Source organism: Cololabis saira, chromosome 15 (assembly GCF_033807715.1).
Source record: "Cololabis saira isolate AMF1-May2022 chromosome 15, fColSai1.1, whole genome shotgun sequence".
NCBI lineage: Eukaryota > Metazoa > Chordata > Actinopteri > Beloniformes > Belonidae > Cololabis > Cololabis saira.
The window spans coordinates 41,606,241-41,624,871 of record NC_084601.1 but is presented as its reverse complement, the minus strand read 5'-3'; the positions used below and the strand labels follow the sequence as shown (position 1 = coordinate 41,624,871).

General features: G+C 44.2%; 1 protein-coding gene across 1 annotated transcript in view; it reads right to left on the bottom strand.

Annotated features, from left to right (window-relative positions):
- Nucleotides 1-18,343, bottom strand: part of LOC133460943 (zinc finger protein 271-like) — a 137,577-nt gene extending 119,234 nt beyond the window's left edge. Inside the window, exons 1-3 of the mRNA XM_061741656.1 lie at nt 18,293-18,343; nt 16,583-16,729; nt 1,440-2,140 (exon numbers count right to left, since the gene is read on the bottom strand). Of these exons, the coding sequence (XP_061597640.1) occupies nt 1,440-2,140; nt 16,583-16,729; nt 18,293-18,343 (899 nt within the window). The remainder of the gene's footprint in view (nt 1-1,439; nt 2,141-16,582; nt 16,730-18,292) is intronic.
- Between the last annotated feature and the right edge of the window lie 288 nt (nt 18,344-18,631).

The following is an 18,631-nucleotide window of genomic DNA, read 5'->3' as shown; positions in this document are numbered from 1 at the left end:
AATCAGCCTAGACGCTCATACATGGCTGGCACTAGGACCCTGCGGACGCATGCTGTGTCGTCGGGCTGTGTTTTCCTTCACGCTTCCCTGCAGCGTCTCATGCAAACACAAACACACGGACCTGCAGAAACATTTCTTTATATCATGTTGTCTGTCGCCCGCGATATTTTTTCTTTTTTCTTTTGACTAGCTACAAACTCTATACATCCCATAATATATAATAATATGCCAGCGCTCTCAGCAGCATTACTAGGCAACGAAGCAGGTTGACTCCCGTTGCAGAACAGCAGAGGCTCCTAAACGTAAATGATCATTGATTTTTTTTTTTTTTTTTTTTCTTAGGCCTGGCGGGGGGTCTCGTTGGCCTGGCGGCCCCGCCAGGCCTATATAATGGTAGGGGAAACGCCGATTATAGTATTACATATATTTATATTATGCTACATCACTCTATATGATAATTATTTGTTTATTCATCAATTCTCAAATTAATATTCTAAATTTCTCTTTCTTCTTCTTTATACACACGCACGCACGCACGCACGCACGCACGCACGCACGCACGCACGCACGCACGCACGCACGCACGCACGCACGCACGCACGCACGCACGCACGCACGCACGCACGCACGCACGCACTCTTTTGTCGCTGTTAGTACTGTATGTTAATAAAAAAAAAATGCTTTTATGTATAGATGAATACAGGGACTCATAGTAAATAGTGTTTATATAGAGGGACATGTAACGCAAATGGCAATAATCACCCAGGAATCCACAAATTTATACTCATCTATACCACAATATGTTTACACTGTGTAAAATTCTTAATATTGATTTGTATAACTTCTCAATACATCAAGATATTTGACATCTAACAAAAAGGGTCTATGTGAAAACATGGTATTGAGTTCAAGGAGAAGGAGACATTTTTTTTACTTCTTACTTCTTTTTGAACATGTCAAAACTTCTGCTGCTTCAAAAAAAAATCTCTTGCATTCATTGTTCAAGTATGCTCGAGCATGTCTGTGACTTACACTACCATCATGTTCAAAATAAAGACATTTTAATTGAATTCTTGTACTTCATTTTCTAAATCTGGTTATAACTGAACAGCTCTTACAGCTGTAAGAATCTGCTGCTTTTTAGAAAAAATATTTTAAATCTTTCCCACAATCGAACCACCAGAATGATTTCTTTCAAACTAAAATAACTAAACTAAATTGGTGCCTTTTAACTGAACTCTCAAAATAAATGATATCACCACTGATCACAAATGTACACTTTTTATTCAGTGTGAATCCGTCGGTGTTTCGTTAGATCACCTTGCCGGGCAAAAGCCGCTCCACACTGATCACACCTGTAAGGCTTGAATCCAGTGTGAATACGTTGATGTCTCGTCAATTGATCGTGCCGGGCAAAAGCCGCTCCACACTGACCACACCAGTAAGGCTTGTCTCCAGTGTGAATACGTTGGTGACTCGTTAGAGCACCTTGCTGGGCAAAAGCCGCTCCACACTGATCACAGCTGTAAGGCTTTTCCCCTGTGTGAATACGTTGGTGAGTCCTTAGGTGACCTTGCTCGGCAAAAGCCGCCTCACACTGATCGCATCTGTAAGGCTTTTCCCCAGTGTGAATACGTTGGTGAGTCCTTAGGTGACCTTGCTTGCCAAAAGCCGCTCCACACTGATCGCATCTGTAAGGCTTGTCTCCAGTGTGAATACGTTGGTGAGTCGTAAGATTATTTTTCACGGCAAAAGCCGCTCCACACTGATCACAGCTGTATGGTTTATCACCAGTGTGAATACGTCGATGTGTCGTTAGATGACTTTGCTGGGCAAAAGCCGCCTCACACTGATCACACCTGTAAGGCTTGTCTCCAGTGTGAATACGTTGGTGATTCTTTAGATTATCTTGTCGGGTAAAAACCGCTCCACACTGATCACAGCTGTATGGTTTCTCACCAGTGTGAATACGTTGGTGAGTCGTAAGATAACCTTTCACGGCAAAAGCAGCACCACAATGATCACAGCTGTATGGTTTATCACCAGTGTGAGTTTTCTTATGGATCTTCAGGTTTGATGAAGTGGTGAAGACTTTCTCGCAATCATCACAGCAGTATCTTTTGGGTCTTCCTTTATGATTCTGTAACAGAGAAGATGACTTACATTATCTTGGCTGCATTATCAAAAGCCTTTGCAGTTTCAAGTATGGAGCTAGAACAGTGTCTGTTCTGCCTCTCCTATATATCAGATACAAAATGTGTTAGGTAATGCAGTTTAGCGCCATCTGGCGGCCTTGTTCATATGACATCCAGGTGTTAATAAAGTTAGCAGGTTTGAATCCGCCATTTTGAATGACATCACTACCTCATGGAAGGAAGCATCTCACAATCTGCCTCCTTCTGCTTTGTTCTGCTCATCAAGAAGCATAATCTGTGAGTGCACTTAGTTTACTGTGATTGTTTGCTTGGTTTACTGCATTTGTTTTATGTCAGCTACATTATGCTGCTTATTTCATTTGTATAAGAGATTTTTCATTATGTAGAACTTATGCTTTGTGTACTGTTCTTTTTACAGTTTTACACGGCTTCCATTAAAAACACCTAAAGCCAGCTCCTGCCTTGGGTCCTTTATGGGAGAGTGTTTAGCTCGCTGCATAGCTACATACGCAAACGTGTAGTGAGGGCAGAAGAGTGTCATAATTCACACATGCACAGGACAAAATTCACACATGCACAGGACAAAATTCACAAATGCACAGAACAATTCACACGTGCGTAGGACAACATACACAAATGTATTTTTGATGCACACACAAATATAACCTGATTTACAAACGTTTTTTATATTTGTGAGCCGAGTTGGATTTATGTGTGACTTTTGAGACTCCCCTGACGTGACTTGATTAACAAATGCGTTTTTTTTGTTTTAAAACGGAAGGATCTGCAACCAATCAGATATCTTTGTTTCAGCCAACCATAAGAGCGCACCCCACGTGGGGGACGATTTACTCGTAAACCAATCAGATTAAAGAGCGGAAACACCTGCTGTTTGAGCTGCGTCGCGCCGTTGGCTTAGAAAAGTGATTCAATATTTCGAGTTGGTGGAGTAAAGACAAATAAACAAGACAGCAACACGGAATGGAGATCACTGCTCTGCTTTTCTTGTGATCTCGGTAAAGAAAACAGCGTGATCGGAGATGGTTTGTCGGGCCGTTCAACCAGAGCCGCCGGGAGACTAGAGAGCTCCAAGTCCTGCCGATTCAATTCAATTCAATTTTATTTATATAGCGTCTAATACAACAGATGTTGTCTCTAGATGCTTTCCGGAGATCCAGAACATGAACATAAACATAAACTCCTGAACAATTATTACATAAACAATGGCAGGTAAAAACTCCCATAGTGGGAGAAAAACCTTAAGCCAAACAGTGGCAAGAAAAACCCCCCTTTAGGAGGAAGAAACCTTGAGCAGGACCAGGCTCATAAGGGTGGGACCCTCCTGCCGAAGGCCAGACTGGGGGAGTCGGGGACGTCAGCAGCACATAGCAGTCATGTGGAGTGCAGCAAATGATGATGAGAAACAACTGAGATATTTATGTATGTATCATCACCCACTCGCCCCCACTAATGGAGCCTATAATCGGGGAACAGAGAAAGGCAGTTCTGCCGAATGATGTTTAGTGGAGGCAGACATTATCTCATTACTGATATGATTTAACAGAGGATTCCTAAATTGATTCATACAAAGATTGGATTTTTGTTTCCAGTTCATTAGAGCGTTTTTCTTTGCGATACATAAGACAGTGAGAACCAAGTGAGCCAGGTTAGATTCTATTTGGATGTCTCCCAGGTGACCTAGTATGCATAGTGTGGGGCACACTGTAATTGAGCCATGTGGATAAATCCTCACATATCTCCATCCAGAACTTCTGTACCGGTGCACAAAAACATGAAGCATGTATATGATTATCAGGGGTGTTCTCTGTACACACTGTGCTGCCTGGACTCTCTGGCCCCCCTCAAACACCGGTCTGTCTCCTATGCCCGTCCAGCCCCCTGGTTCACCTCAGACCTCCGCATTTCTAAGACCACCTGTCGCCGGTTGGAGCAGCTGCACAAAAGAACTGGCCTGACCGTCCACCGGCTGGCTTTTGAAGAGCATGTGAGGTCATACAAGGACGAACTAGCCAGAACCAAGGTGAGGTATTACTCCACCCTCATTGGCTCTCAACAAAATCACCCCAGGACACTGTTCTCCACCATCAATCGCCTGCTCCGCCCCCCTGCCGCCCCCCCTACCACAGAGGACCAGGAGCGCTGCTCCAAGTTTCTGGAGTTCTTCGGTGCTAAGGTGGACACCATTCACCAGCAACTCCTCACACCTGACCCTCCCTCCCCCGGCGGTTCACTAAGTGGTGCGCCCCTGGAGCTTCCCTGCCCCCCCCACTGCTCTCTCTCTTCTTTCTCCCCTGTCACCACCGCACTGGTCACCAAACTGGTCACCAAAGCCAAAGCTTCCTCCTGCTCTCTGGACCCCATGCCAACTGCTTTGGTGAAAGCCTGCCTTCCTACCCTCTGTCCCGTCATCACTGACATAATTAACTCCTCCATAGGCTCCGGTACAGTGCCCCCCAGTCTTAAAATCGCCTCCATCACTCACATTCTGAAAAAGCCTGGTTCGGACCTTGAGGACCTCAATAACTTCCGGCCGATCTCCAACCTTCCTTTCCTCAGTAAGATCCTGGAAAGAGCAGTGGCGGCCCAGCTCCACCAGCATATGTCCAACCATGAGCTCTATGAACCCTTCCAGTCAGCCTACAGAACCCACCACAGTACTGAGACCGCCCTGATCAAAATTACAAATGACCTCCTCACTGCTGCAGACAATGGTAAAATCAGCATCCTCATCCTTCTCGACCTCTCCGCTGCCTTTGATACCATCTCCCACACCATCCTCCTCGAACGCCCGTCTGCTCTCCTTGGTATCTCTGGCTCTGCTTTATCTTGGTTCCAATCTTACCTCACCAACAGAACTCAGTTTGTCACCATCCTTGGCTCCTTCTCCCACCCTGCCCCAGTCAACCATGGTGTCCCCCAAGGCTCTGTGCTCGGTCCAACCCTCTTCACCACCTACCTGCTCCCCCTTGGCCAGATCATACGCCATTATGGTCTCAGTTTTCACTGCTACGCTGACGATACCCAGCTCCATCTCAGCACCTCACCATCCTCCCAGCTCCCCCCACAGTCTTTGGTTAACTGCCTCTCAGCCATAAAATCTTGGATGACAACTAACTTCCTCAAACTGAACAGCAATAAGACGGAGCTCATGGTTGTGGCCCCAAAGTCAATGCTCCGGAAGGTTGGAGATCTGCTCATCCGGGTGGACGGCTGCACCATCACGCCATCCTCCGAGGTCTGTAATCTGGGCGTCATCTTGGACTCCACCCTCTCCTTCCAGTCACACATCAAGTCGGTCACCAAATCTGCCTTCTATCACCTCAGAATCATTGCACGTCTCCGTCCCTCACTCTCTGACTCTGTGGCAGAAACACTAATCCACGTTTTCATCACCTCCCGACTGGATTACTGTAATGGAGTCCTGTCTGGGGTTCCAAGTAAAACCCTGGACAGGCTCCAGTACGTGCAGAATTCAGTTGCCAGGGTTCTCACCCACACCAAGCCCTGGCAGCATATCACCCCCACCCTCATCCACCTCCACTGGCTACCTGTTAAGTTCCGCATTCGGTACAAACTCCTCCTACTCACCTACAAAGCCCTTCACACTCAGGCCCCCCAGTACCTGTCCGACCTCCTTCATCACCACACTTCCTCCCGGAACCTGCGGTCTTCAGACGCTGGTCTGCTCTCCATCCCCCGGACCAGACTGAAGACCTTTGGGGACAGAGCCTTCAGTGTTGCTGCCCCCACCCTTTGGAACTCTCTCCCTGCTGTAATCCGTGACTCCCCTTCTCTGGACAGTTTCAAAACACAACTCAAAACCCACCTTTTCACCCTGGCTTTTCCCCATTAGTGCCCACCCCCTGTTGTTTTGTCCCGATTGTGTTTTGTTTTGTTTGTTCTTCCTTTGGTTTTCCCTTTTCAAGGCATCCCTTGAAAAAGGTCTATGATCTGTAAAGCAACCTTGGGTTCCTTGAAAGGCGCTATATAAATGCAAGTTATTATTATTAGGGCCCGAGCACCTTCAGAGCGAAGGCCCTATTGTATTTGCAGGAATTTTTATTATTATTATTAGGGCCCGAGCACTTGCAGTGCGAAGGCCCTATTGTATTTGCAGGAATTTTTATTATTATTATTATTATTAGGGCCCGAGCACCTTCAGTGCGAAGGCCCTATTGTATTTGCAGGAATTTTTATTATTAGGGCCCGAGCACTTGCAGTGCGAAGGCCCTATTGTATTTGCAGGAATTCTTATTATTATTATTAGGGCCCGAGCACTTGCAGTGCGAAGGCCCTATTGTATTTGCAGGAATTTTTATTATTATTAGGGCCCGAGCACTTGCAGTGCGAAGGCCCTATTGTATTTGCAGGAATTTTTATTATTAGGGCCCGAGCACCTTCAGTGCGAAGGCCCTATTGTATTTGCAGGAATTTTTATTATTATTATTATTTTCCTGACAAAGTGAAGGCCTTTTTGCCCCCCTTAACATGCCCAAAAAGTCACCAAATTTTGCACCATTGTCAGGCCTGGCGAAAAATTTGATATTTAAAGGTTTGCATTAATGGGCGTGGCAAAATGGCTAAACAGCGCCCCCTTGAAAACTTTGTGCCTCAAGCCCCACGATACGGTTTGACGTACATGCACGAAAATCGGTACACACGTGTATCATGGGACAACTTAAACAAAAGTCTCTTGGGGTCATGCCCGAAACCGAACAGGATGTTGGCCATTTTGAATTAGTCGTGTCATTTTGGCGAAATTTATGCCATTCCTTCGAAAGTTAATTCAGCCCGAACCGTAACGTTCCCCCAAGTGTGTTATACATCAAAATGTGCGTCTCCATCCTCCGACCCCACGCATTACTTTTCTCTTTCGAAAGCGTTACCGTTGCGACGCTAGACGCCAAAAAGCGCACCCCCCCTTCATCTGATTGGTTCAAACAGAAAAAACTTTGCGCCTCAAGCCCCATAATACGCTTTGACGCGCATGAATGAAAATCGGTACACACCTGTATCATGTCGCAACTAAAAGAAAAGTCTCTTGGCGCCATGGCCGAAACCGAACAGGAAGTCGGCCATTTTGAACATTCTGCATTAATCGCGTAATTTTGGAGCAATATATGCCATTCCTTCGAGAGTTAATTCAGCCCGAACCGTATCGTGAACCCAGATGTGTTATACATCAAAATGTGCGTCTCCATCCTGCGACTACACGCATTACTTTTCTCTTTCCAAAGTGTTACCGTGGCGACGCTAGACGCCAACAAGCGCACCCCCCCTTCATCTGATTGGTCCATATTTGATAGTTCCCCAAAAGGCACCAAATTTGGCATGCAAGCCAGGCCTGGCGATAAATTTGATATTTCATGGTTTGCATTAATGGGGGTGGCAAAATGGCTCAACAGCGCCCCCCGGAAAACTTTGTGCCTCAAGCCCCACAATACGGTTTGACGTACATGCACGAAAATCGCTACACACCTGTATCATGGCACAACTTAAAGAAAAGTCTCTTGGAGCCATGGCCGAAACCGAACAGGATGTCGGCCATTTTGAATACATTGTGTCATTTTGGCGAAATGTATGCCATTCCTACGGCAGTTAATTCAGCCCGAACCATAACGTGCCCCCAGGTGTGTTATACATCAAAATGTGCGTCTACATCCTGCGACGCCACGCATTACTTTTCTCTTTCAAAAGTGTTACCGTGGCGACGCTAGACGCCAAAAGGCGCGCCCCCCCTTCATGTGATTGGTCCATATTTGATAGTTCTCCAAAAGTCACCAAATTTTGCATGCAAGCCAGACTTGGCGATACATTTGATATTTCATGGTTTGCATTAATGGGCGTGGCAAAATGGCTCAACAGCGCCCCCTAGAATACTTTTCTCTGCCATAACTTTTGAATGGTTTGACATAGAGTTGTGGGTGGTGTCATGGGACTCTGTAATGAGTCCTTAGGCTTCGTTGGCCTTAATTAGCCCCGCCCCTTCTTCTGATTGGTTGTCCCTTTTTTCTGCTATAACTTTTGAATGGTTTGACATAGAAAGTCGTGGGTGGTGTCATGGGATTCTTTATGGAGCCCTTGACCTTCATTGGCTTAAATTAGCCCCGCCCCTTCTTCTGATTGGTTGTCCCTTTTTTCTGCTATAACTTTTGAATGATTTGACATAGGAAGTCGGGGGTGGTGTCATGGGACTCTGTAATGAGTCCTTAAGCTTCGTTGGCCTTAATTAGCCCCGCCCCTTCTTCTGATTGGTTGTCCCGATTTTCTGCTATAACTTTGGAATGGTTTGACATAGAGAGTCGTGGGTGGTGTCATCAGATTCTGTATGGAGTCCTTGACCTTCATTGGCTTGAATTAGCCCCGCCCCTTCTTCTGATTGGTTGTCCCTTTTTTCTGCTATAACTTTTCAATGGTTTGACATAGGAAGTCGTGGGTGGTGTCATTTCTGATACTTATGGGGGGCGGTGGCCGTGAGTGCGAGGGCCCGTTCATTGCTGCTTGCAGCTTTAATTATTATTATTTTTTTTCTTCTGACAAAGTGATGGCCTTTTTGCCCCCCTTAACATGCCCAAAAAGTCACCAAATTTTGCACCCAAGTCAGGCCTGGCGAAAAATTTGATATTTAATGGTTTGCATTAATGGGCGTGGCAAAATGGCTCAACAGCGCCCCCTTGAAAACTTTGTGCCTCAAGCCCCACGATACGGTTTGACGTACATGCACGAAAATCGGTACACACCTGTATCATGGGACAACTTAAAGAAAAGTCTCTTGGCGTCATGGCCGAAACCGAACAGGAAGTCGGCCATTTTGAATTAATCGTGTCACTTTGGCGCAATTTATGCCATTCCTTCGGCAGTTAATTCAGCCCGAACCGTAACGTGCACCGAGGTGTGTTATACATCAAAATGTTCGTCTCCATCCTCCGACACCACGCATTACTTTTCTCTTTCAAAAGCGTTACCGTGGCGACGCTAGACGCCAAAAAGCGCGCCCACCCTTCATCTGGTTGGTTCAGACATAAAAAACTTTGCGCCTCAAGCCCCATAATACGGTTTGACGTACATGAACGAAAATCGGTACACACCTGTATCATGACGCAACTAAAAGAAAAGTCTCTTGGCACCATGGCCGAAACCGAACAGGAAGTCGGCCATTTTGAACATTCTGAATTAATTGCGTAATTTTGGGGCAATATATGCCACTCCTTCGAGAGTTAATTCAGCCCGAACCGTATCGTGAACCCAGATGTGTTATACATCAAAATGTGCGTCTCCATCCTGCGACTACACGCATTACTTTTCTATTTCAAAAGTGTTACCGTGGCGACGCTAGACGCCAACAAGCGCACCCCCCCTTCACCTGATTGGTCCATATTTGATAGTTGTCCAAAAGGCCCCAAATTTGGCATGCAAGCCAGGCCTGGCGATAAATTTGATATTTCATGCTTTGCATTAATGGGCGTGGCAAAATGGCTCAACAGCGCCCCCCGGAAAACTTTGTGCCTCAAGCCCCACAATACGGTTTGACGTACATGCACGAAAATCGCTACACACCTGTATCATGGCACAACTTAAAGAAAAGTCTCTTGGAGCCATGGCCGAAACCGAACAGGATGTCGGCCATTTTGAATAGATTGTGTCATTTTGGCGAAATTTATGCCATTCCTTCGGCAGTTAATTCAGCCCGAACCGTAACGTGCCCCCAGGTGTGTTATACATCAAAATGTGCGTCTACATCCTGCGACACCACGCATTACTTTTCTCTTTCAAAAGTGTTACCGTGGCGACGCTAGACGCCAAAAGGCGCGCCCCCCCTTCATGTGATTGGTCCATATTTGATAGTTCTCCAAAAGTCACCAAATTTTGCATGCAAGCCAGACTTGGCGATAAATTTGATATTTCATGGTTTGCATTAATGGGAGTGGCCTAACGGCTCAACAGCGCCCCCTAGAATACTTTTATCTGCCATAACTTTTGAATGGTTTGACATAGGAAGTCGTGGGTGGTGTCAAGGGACTCTGTAATGAGTCCTTAAGCTTAGTTGGCCTTAATTAGCCCCGCCCCTTCTTCTGATTGGTTGTCCCGATTTTCTGCCATAACCTTTGAATGGTTTGACATAGAGAGTCGTGGGTGGTGTCATCAGACTCTGTATGGAGTCCTTGACCTTCATTGGCCTGAATTAGCCCCGCCCCTTCTTCTGATTTGTTGTTCCTTTTTTCTGCTTTAACTTTTGAATGGTTTGACATAGAGAGTCGTGGGTGGTGCATTTATGATATGCTTATGGGGGGCGGTGGACGTGAGTGCGAGGGCCCGTTCATCGCTGCTTGCAGCTTTAATTATTATTATTATTTTCCTGACAAAGTGAAGGCCTTTTTGCCCCCCTTAACATGCCCAAAAAGTCACCAAATTTTGCATGCAAGTCAGGCCTGGCGAAAATTTTGATATTTAATGGTTTGCATTCATGGGCGTGGCAAAATGGCTCAACAGCGCCCCCCGGAAAAACTTTGTGCCTCAAGCCCCACAATACGGTTTGACGTACATGCATGAAAATCGGTACACACCTGCATCATGTTGCAACTTAAAGAAAAGTCTCTTGGAGCCATGGCCCAAACCCAACAGGATGTCGGCCATTTTTTATTTATTGTGTAATTTTGGCGCAATTTATGCCATTCCTTCGGCAATTAATACGGCCCGAACCGTAACGTGCACCCAGGTGTGTTATACCTCAAAATGTGCGTCTTCATCTTGCGACTACGCGCATTACTTTTCTCTTTCAAAAGTGTTACCGTGGCGACGCTAGACGCGAAAAAGCGCGCGTCCCCTTCATCTGATTGGTCCATATTTGATAGTTCTCCAAAAGTCACCAAATGTTACATGCAAGCCAGGCTTGGCGATAAATTTGATATTTCATGGTTTGTATTAATGGGCGTGGCCTAATGGCTCAACAGCGCCCCCTAGAATACTTTTATCTGCCATAACTTTTGAATGGTTTGACATAAAGAGTCGTGGGTGGTGTCATGGGACTCGGTATAGAGTCCTTGACCATAATTGGTGAAAATTAGCCCCGCCCCTTCTTCTGATTGGTTGTCCCTATTTCCTGCTATAACATTTGAATGTTTTGACATAGAGAGTCGTGGGTGGTGTCATGGGACTCTGCAATGAGTCCTTGAGCTTCTTTGGCCTTAATTAGCCTCGCCCCTTCTTCTGATTGGTTGTCCCTATTTCCTGCTATAACATTTGAATGTTTTGACATAGGAAGTCGTGGGTGGTATCGTTTCTGATATGCTTATGGGGGCAGTGGCCGTGAGTGCGAGGGCCCGTTCATCGCTGCTTGCAGCTTTAATTAATATTGGTATCGGAATCGGTATTCGAAAAGAATCGGAATCGAAATGAGGATTCGAAATAGGAATCGGATTCGATGAAAATGCAAACGATACCCATCCCTAACAGTGAGTGTGTTAAATGGTACAAAATGTCCACTTGTGATTATATGTTGTAGATACTTTATTCCTTGGTCTCTCCATTGAGTAAAGTTTACCATCTTTACATTTTCTTGATTGTTCCAGATGGGTGTGCGATCACATGGAAAAAAGTGAGACTTTGGCTATTTTAAAAGAAGTCCCACCAAGCTGTCAGAGTTGAGCTAATATAAATGCTTTTAAAGCATTCATGATGTGTAATATTTTGACTGATAAATGGTAGATCTGCGATTTCCAAATCATTGCAAAATACTTGTTCTGAATCCAGCCATTGACTATCTAGTAAGTGGTTTTTGCACCATTTTAAGATATACTGTAACTTATTAACTAAGAAATAATACTGGAAGTTGGGTAAGTCTAAGCCTTCACAGTCTTTGGATTTTTGTAATGTCTTACAAAAATAATACGTGGAGTTTTATTTTTCCACAGGAATTTTGACACGACAACTCTGACAGTCTAGGGGAGATGTTTATGCCTAGATATCTAAGCAATTTCTATGCAATTTCCAGAATACAGCAACTACTAAATTACAATCAAATTTAGTAGTTGCTGTATTCTGGAAATTGCAGTTGATGCACAAAACTGTGGATTTGGACCAGTTGATAAAGTAGTCAGACAGAGATGAAAATCCATCTATAAGTGCAATTGTCTGTGATAGTGAGATTTGTGAGTTCTGGAGGAAGATTAGTACATCATCAGTATAAAGACTTATTTTGTGATATAATGTTTTACATTTGGGCAGCACGGTGGCTTAGTGGTTAGCACTGTTGCCTCACAGCAAGAAGGTCCCCGGTTCGAATGTGAATGTGCTCAATGTGAAGGAGCAGCGGCTCGACTCCGAGCTCCTCCCGGGTGACCGAACTCCTCACCCTATCTCTAAGGGAGCGTCCAGCCATCCTGCGGAGGAAACTCATCTCTAATGCTACTTTTCCATTAGTCTCGCCTCAGCCCGGCTCGGCGCGGCTCGACGCGGCTCCACCCGTGTGTTTTTCCACAGCCAGGTGAGAAGTGGGGGGGGGGGTGGGGTGAAGCTGCTGTGACGTACTCGATTGCGCAACCGCTTTGTTCATGTCGGCGCTGATGAGCTGGAGCCGCGAGCGGCTGAGAGTAAAACAGCCCGTCTACATCCCTTTTTTAATTCTCTCCTCAGCCACCAGGTTTATGAACATCTGCACCTCAGAGTTGGATCACCAAACAGACGTTTTGTGCTTTATAATAAAATCGCTGCGAGCCGCGGGTCGCTCTCGCGCCAACTCCCGCTTCCTGATTCAAACGTCTGACGGCCCCGCCCCCCGACCAATCAGTGGCGTGGAGGGTGGTGACGTCAGAAATAGTCCCTGCTCAGCCCTGAGATAGAACCTCGCCAGAATGGTTACAGAAATAGTATCGGCTTGGAGCGGCTCTACCCGTCTCAGCCCGAATGCAAAAGCGCAAAACGGGGCCGTGGCGGGTAGAACCGAGGAGAAGCGAGACTAGTGCAAAAGGGCCATAAGGGAGCGTCCAGCCACCCTGCGGAGGAAACTCATATCGGCCGTTTGTATCTTGTCCTTTCGCTCACTACCCAAAGTTCATGACCATAGGTGAGGGTAGGTGTGTAGATTGACCGGTAAATCGAGAGCGTCACCTTTCGACTCAGCTCCTTCTTCACCACGACGGTCCGGGACACCGACCCTGAGATACTTTAACTCCTCCACCTGATGGCAGGACTTCTCCACGCCACCCTTTCCCGATGGAGAACCATGGCCTCGGTCTTGGAGGTGCCGATTCTCATCCCTGATGCGTCGCACTCGGCCTCAAACCGCCCCAGCACATGCTGAAGGTCCCGGTCCGATGAAGCCAACAGGACAACGTCATCTGCAAAAAGCAAAGACGAAATCCTGTGGTTCTTGAGTCTTGTTAAAGACAAGAAAGCCCTTAAACTGTTTTTCTTTACTTGAAATATATGATTTAATATGATATGGCCCTTGTGAGTTATTTTTCATTTAATTTTTTTTATTTCATTTTTATTTTATGTTGTACAATAATTAGATTCTCAGTGTATATTTTGTAATACTGATGTTGCTCAATCCAAGGCAAAAGTTTGTAATTCTGATATGTGCCTTGTTTGTTTGTATCTATGTTTCAATAAAAAAAAAAACATTCTTATGTCAAACTAAGTTGAGGATTAAAGTGAAGATTGTGTATGAATTAGCAGGAAACATCAAGATGAGAATATGTTTTCTCATATTCTCTCCTTCAAGAGTCACGTAAACAAAATTACAAAAACGGTGAAATTTAACCTTGCAAATTTTAAATCAATTAGACCCTCATTAACAACTGAGGCAGCCAGAGTCTTTATGCACGCAATGGTGTTATCCCATATTGAATATGGCTTCACAAACTGGTCTTTTACCAACAAAACCATGCTCAACCTGGCGGAATCTTTGTATAAGAGAGCGATAAAAATACTGGACAAAAAACCCATAACACATCATCACTGTCAGATACTTAAAAAATATCAACTCCTTAGTTTTGACAACCTCACTACCTTTAAATATGCCTGTGCTACATTCAAGATCCTAAAACAGGCATCAGAATGGCTTATCATAAAAAAAGAGGAAAATTCTCGACGCGGACGAGTGAGAGCGCAAAGCACCCGAACCCTCTAGGGTGGTCCGGGGGCATGTTCCCCCGGAAAATTTTGAAAAATAGACTCAAAATGGTGCATTCTGGTGGTCTCAAAGCTCCATAATCACATCTTTTATCAGTGCAAGAATACACACAAAAATTCTGAATTTTTGCAAAGAATGATGCATTTTGATAACATAATAACACGCATTCATCATCATGGGTAATTCTTCATGCATGAATAAATCTTGAAATCAAGATAATTATATCTTAAACTTCTACAATGGCCAGAATCCCCCTTTCACACCTAAATTAAATGACAAAACGACAAAAGACAAGCAGCTCCTTGTCTTTCAGACGACATCCACTGCCAATCCAGGAAGCAGGAACACACGGAGACACACGTCAAGCACTGGAAATCTGCAACAAAAAAACCACAAACAAAGCACGAAACCGGCACGGAGCCATCCAAAACACGAACAGCAATCGACCTAAATCTTGAGATCTGATCGCAGTCTGAGCTAAGCTATCGCTACCGCTACCTAAACCCAAAAAATGTATTTTAAACTGAGCTGCCGGCTCCTCTTCATTTCTGCTGCTGCCGCGTCCTGGCTGTCTGTCTGTGAAGGCTGATTTATGGTACTGCGTTAAATCGACGCAGAACCTACGCCGTAACCCTACTTTTTTATTTATTTTTTCCCCCTGTTCCGCGGAAACCGCGGACATTTTTTGCTGAGACCAAAATCCGCGGAATTCCGCGGATCCGCGGAAGAATCTGATGCCTGCTAAAAGGTTTAGCACCGCCCCCACTGTCTGTCTACATAAGACAAAACGAAAACGCTAGCCATACAACCAGGGCAACCTCCAGAGGTGATTGCATAATCCCATTCAGACGCACTGCACATTATAGTATTAATGGTATATTTATAGTGTATTAATGGTGTATTTATAGTGTATAGTGTATGCACAGGGGCAGACCGTACTGTCAGTCGAGGGTAGAACTCTGGAACTCATTACCTGTCGTAGTAAGGGACTGCAACACATTTGCCACATTCAAGAACAGCTTAAAGAAATGGCTATTAAGTAAACAGGACTGTAACCATGACCCTCGGTAAAGATTCATTTGTCACCTTGTCACTTTACTGCATAATAACATCATAGTGTTAATAATGCACTTTGTCACTTTATTTAAACACTGACAATCTGATTGTAAACAAGAGGTGATGCTTCATGCCATCACCTCTTGGTTGGCTATTTTTTTTATGTAAATGATTACTCAGCTGACTAGTAATTATCTACCTCTTCTTACTTTTTTTTTTTCCCTTTCTCTTCTCCTTCCGGCCCCATCTCCACAATCTGTTTACTCTACAACTGGCATAGAACCTTAAATTCCACAAGCGAACAATACATGTGATCTGGTTTTGCTGCAGCCCATTCCATCTTCACTCTCCCCTCCCCTTCCATCCTCCTTGTCTTTCCCCCATTATAGCACTTTAACTTTAAACCCTCAGCACTTTAATCGTAACCAGCACTTTAATTTGCTCTGGCACTTTACCGCCTAAACTTTTAACTGCTAAATGTGAAATGTGTGTAATGTATTCACTATTGCAATATATGTAAATGTCTAAGATCGTGTTAGTAAGATTGATGTGTCAGGTTGTTCTCCTGTTCCTTCTATCTTAAATAGAAGCAAAATAACAAGAACAGAAACTTTTTGCACGCTATATTTGTATTTGTTCTAACTTGTTGTTTAACTTGTCTTTCTTTTATATTTTTAGCCGGGGGACTGCCAATGGAAACTAGCTCTGTAGCTAAAATCGGGTGCATTTGCATTTTTAATTCTAAATGTATATGAATGTACACTGTCCCTTCCCAAATAAACTGAATTGAATTGAATTGAATTTTCAGATAGAAAGTTTGGGCAAGTTAACCTGCATGGGGACCTTTCTCCAGCAGAGAGCAGCAGAATCTGGGCAAAGGAAACGGCGCCAGCGACCTCCGTCGTCACTTGTGTCCAGCTGGTATCAGACCGGGAACAGCGCCACTCGCGGCCACAGCCAGAACTGCAGGTCGCGTACGCGTTCACTGTCTTTTTGAGAACGTGCACGTCCACGCGCCAAATGAACGCAGGATACGCGTGACGACAACGACGCGTACGCGTTCTGAACTGCAAGTAGAACTGAGCCCTAACTGATGACGGTTGGATTCTTCCTGATGTTGGTCCTCAAAGGCCTTCAAGAAAGCAGCTCAGCCTGAAGTCAAGACACTAAACTGTGGTGTTTGTTTCAAGATAACGGAGCCTGGAAGCAGGTTTACCTTCCTCTTCCTCAGCTTGGAGTCGTTGAGCTCCTCCTTGTCGGTAATCTCCTGCTTGGGCGGCAGAAGTTCCAGCTCCCTCTCCTTGGCTTCTCTCAGCAGCTGCTCGGCGGTGATCTGCACCTCGGCAGGAGCTTCGTTCTTCACCTGAAACACCACAAACACCCTGAAAAATATCTCTGCAGGAGCTTTGTTCTTCACCTGAAACACCACAAACACCCTGAAATATCTCTGCAGGAGCTTTGTTCTTCACCTGAAACACCACAAACACCCTGAAATATCTCTGCAGGAGCTTTGTTCTTCACCTGAAACACCACAAACACCCTGAAATATCTCTGCAGGAGCTTTGTTCTTCACCTGAAACACCACAAACACCCTGAAATCTTTCTCCACCCACTTTTATGCTCCCTGGGTCTTTTCAGAATCCAAAGAATTGAAAGGACAATCAGGATCTTGTGTTTCATGCCGTCATCCTGAGTCAAAAAAGCAGTAGTGCCAAGTAATGTAGCAAAACCAAAGCTGGAGTTATGATGGGAGACATTCCTTGGTTGGAGGATTTGAAACACTTAGCGCCGCTCCTTTTAAGAGTTCCACCTCCGACCAAACGGGACAGCTAATCACAACAATGTTCATGCTGCTGCTGTAAGACAACGGAAACCTCCAACCTCAGTATGTGTTATATGTCCTTGAATAATGTTTGATGGGTGATGTTTGATAATATCCTTGAATAATGTTTGAGGTTTTTTATCTGTGCTGTATTTATTTGTGCCAAGGGACTGCAGACGCAAATGATCCTAAGGCTAACTCTGGTGCAATGCATCACATGTTTACATTTATGTTTTTAATTGCACATGGTCCCTCTCAAATAAGATTTAAGTAAGTAAGTAAACTCTCTGGTCCTGGTCTGGGTTTAGGGGGTCTTGACTCCAAGTTTACCGACGACTGATATGTTTTCTATGCTGTTGACTGCACATTAGTGCCCCCCCCACCAACTTTGAAACATGTTTTCTCCAGATTTCAGGCAGAAGAACCCGGATGTGATCAAAGTTCTGCTGAAACAAAAACTAACCAAACTAAACTAAGGTGAAACTAATATATGACCTAGTCTTATTAAGACTAGGTCATATATTAGTTTCACCTTTTAAGTTGAATAATTGAAATAAATTAACTTTTACACCATATTCTAGTTGAATTATGGAAATAAATTAACTTTTACACCATATTCTAGTTGAATTATTGAAATAAATTAACTTTTATACCATATTCTAGTTGGATTATTGAAATAAATTAACTTTTACACCATATTCTAGTTGAATTATTGAAATAAATTAACTTTTACACCATATTGTAGTTGAATTATTGAAATAAATTAACTTTTACACCATATTCTAGTTGCATTATTGAAATAAATTAACTTTTACACCATATTCTAGTTGAATTATTGAAATAAATTAACTTTTACACCATATTCTTCACCTGTATATTCTACATCTGGGCTGATGTGGACATACATACATACATACATACATACATACATACATACATACATACATACATACATACATACATACATAGGAGGATATTTCAGTTACTATATGTTTTTTCTGTCTCTACAGTCATGAAAGTTCAACGCTATTAAAGCACTTTAAACTTTAAATCAAAGCATTTAGTTTTTTCATATAAAATAAACACATTTTTATGCAGCCTCACCTCTTCTTCTCCGGAGTCCTGGTCCTGGTCCTGGTCTTTCTCCTTCTCCATTCTTCCAGAATGTTCCAATCTTCAATGTAACGGGAGTTTCTCTGGTCTGAACCAGAGCAGTGGATAAAACAGAGGCGACGCTTCCATAGGACTCCGTTGGAAATCATGGCGGCAGCACTTCCGGGTTATGGAGCCTTTATTTAAAAAACTTTATTATCAAATGTTGCTCTACAAACCATAGACATATAAACTAGGACGCCCCGTGGAGCTGCTGCGATACATAGATATAAATATATAAAGATATAGATATAAAGACCACCATGTATCGTTAAAAGCTGCTGTTTGACC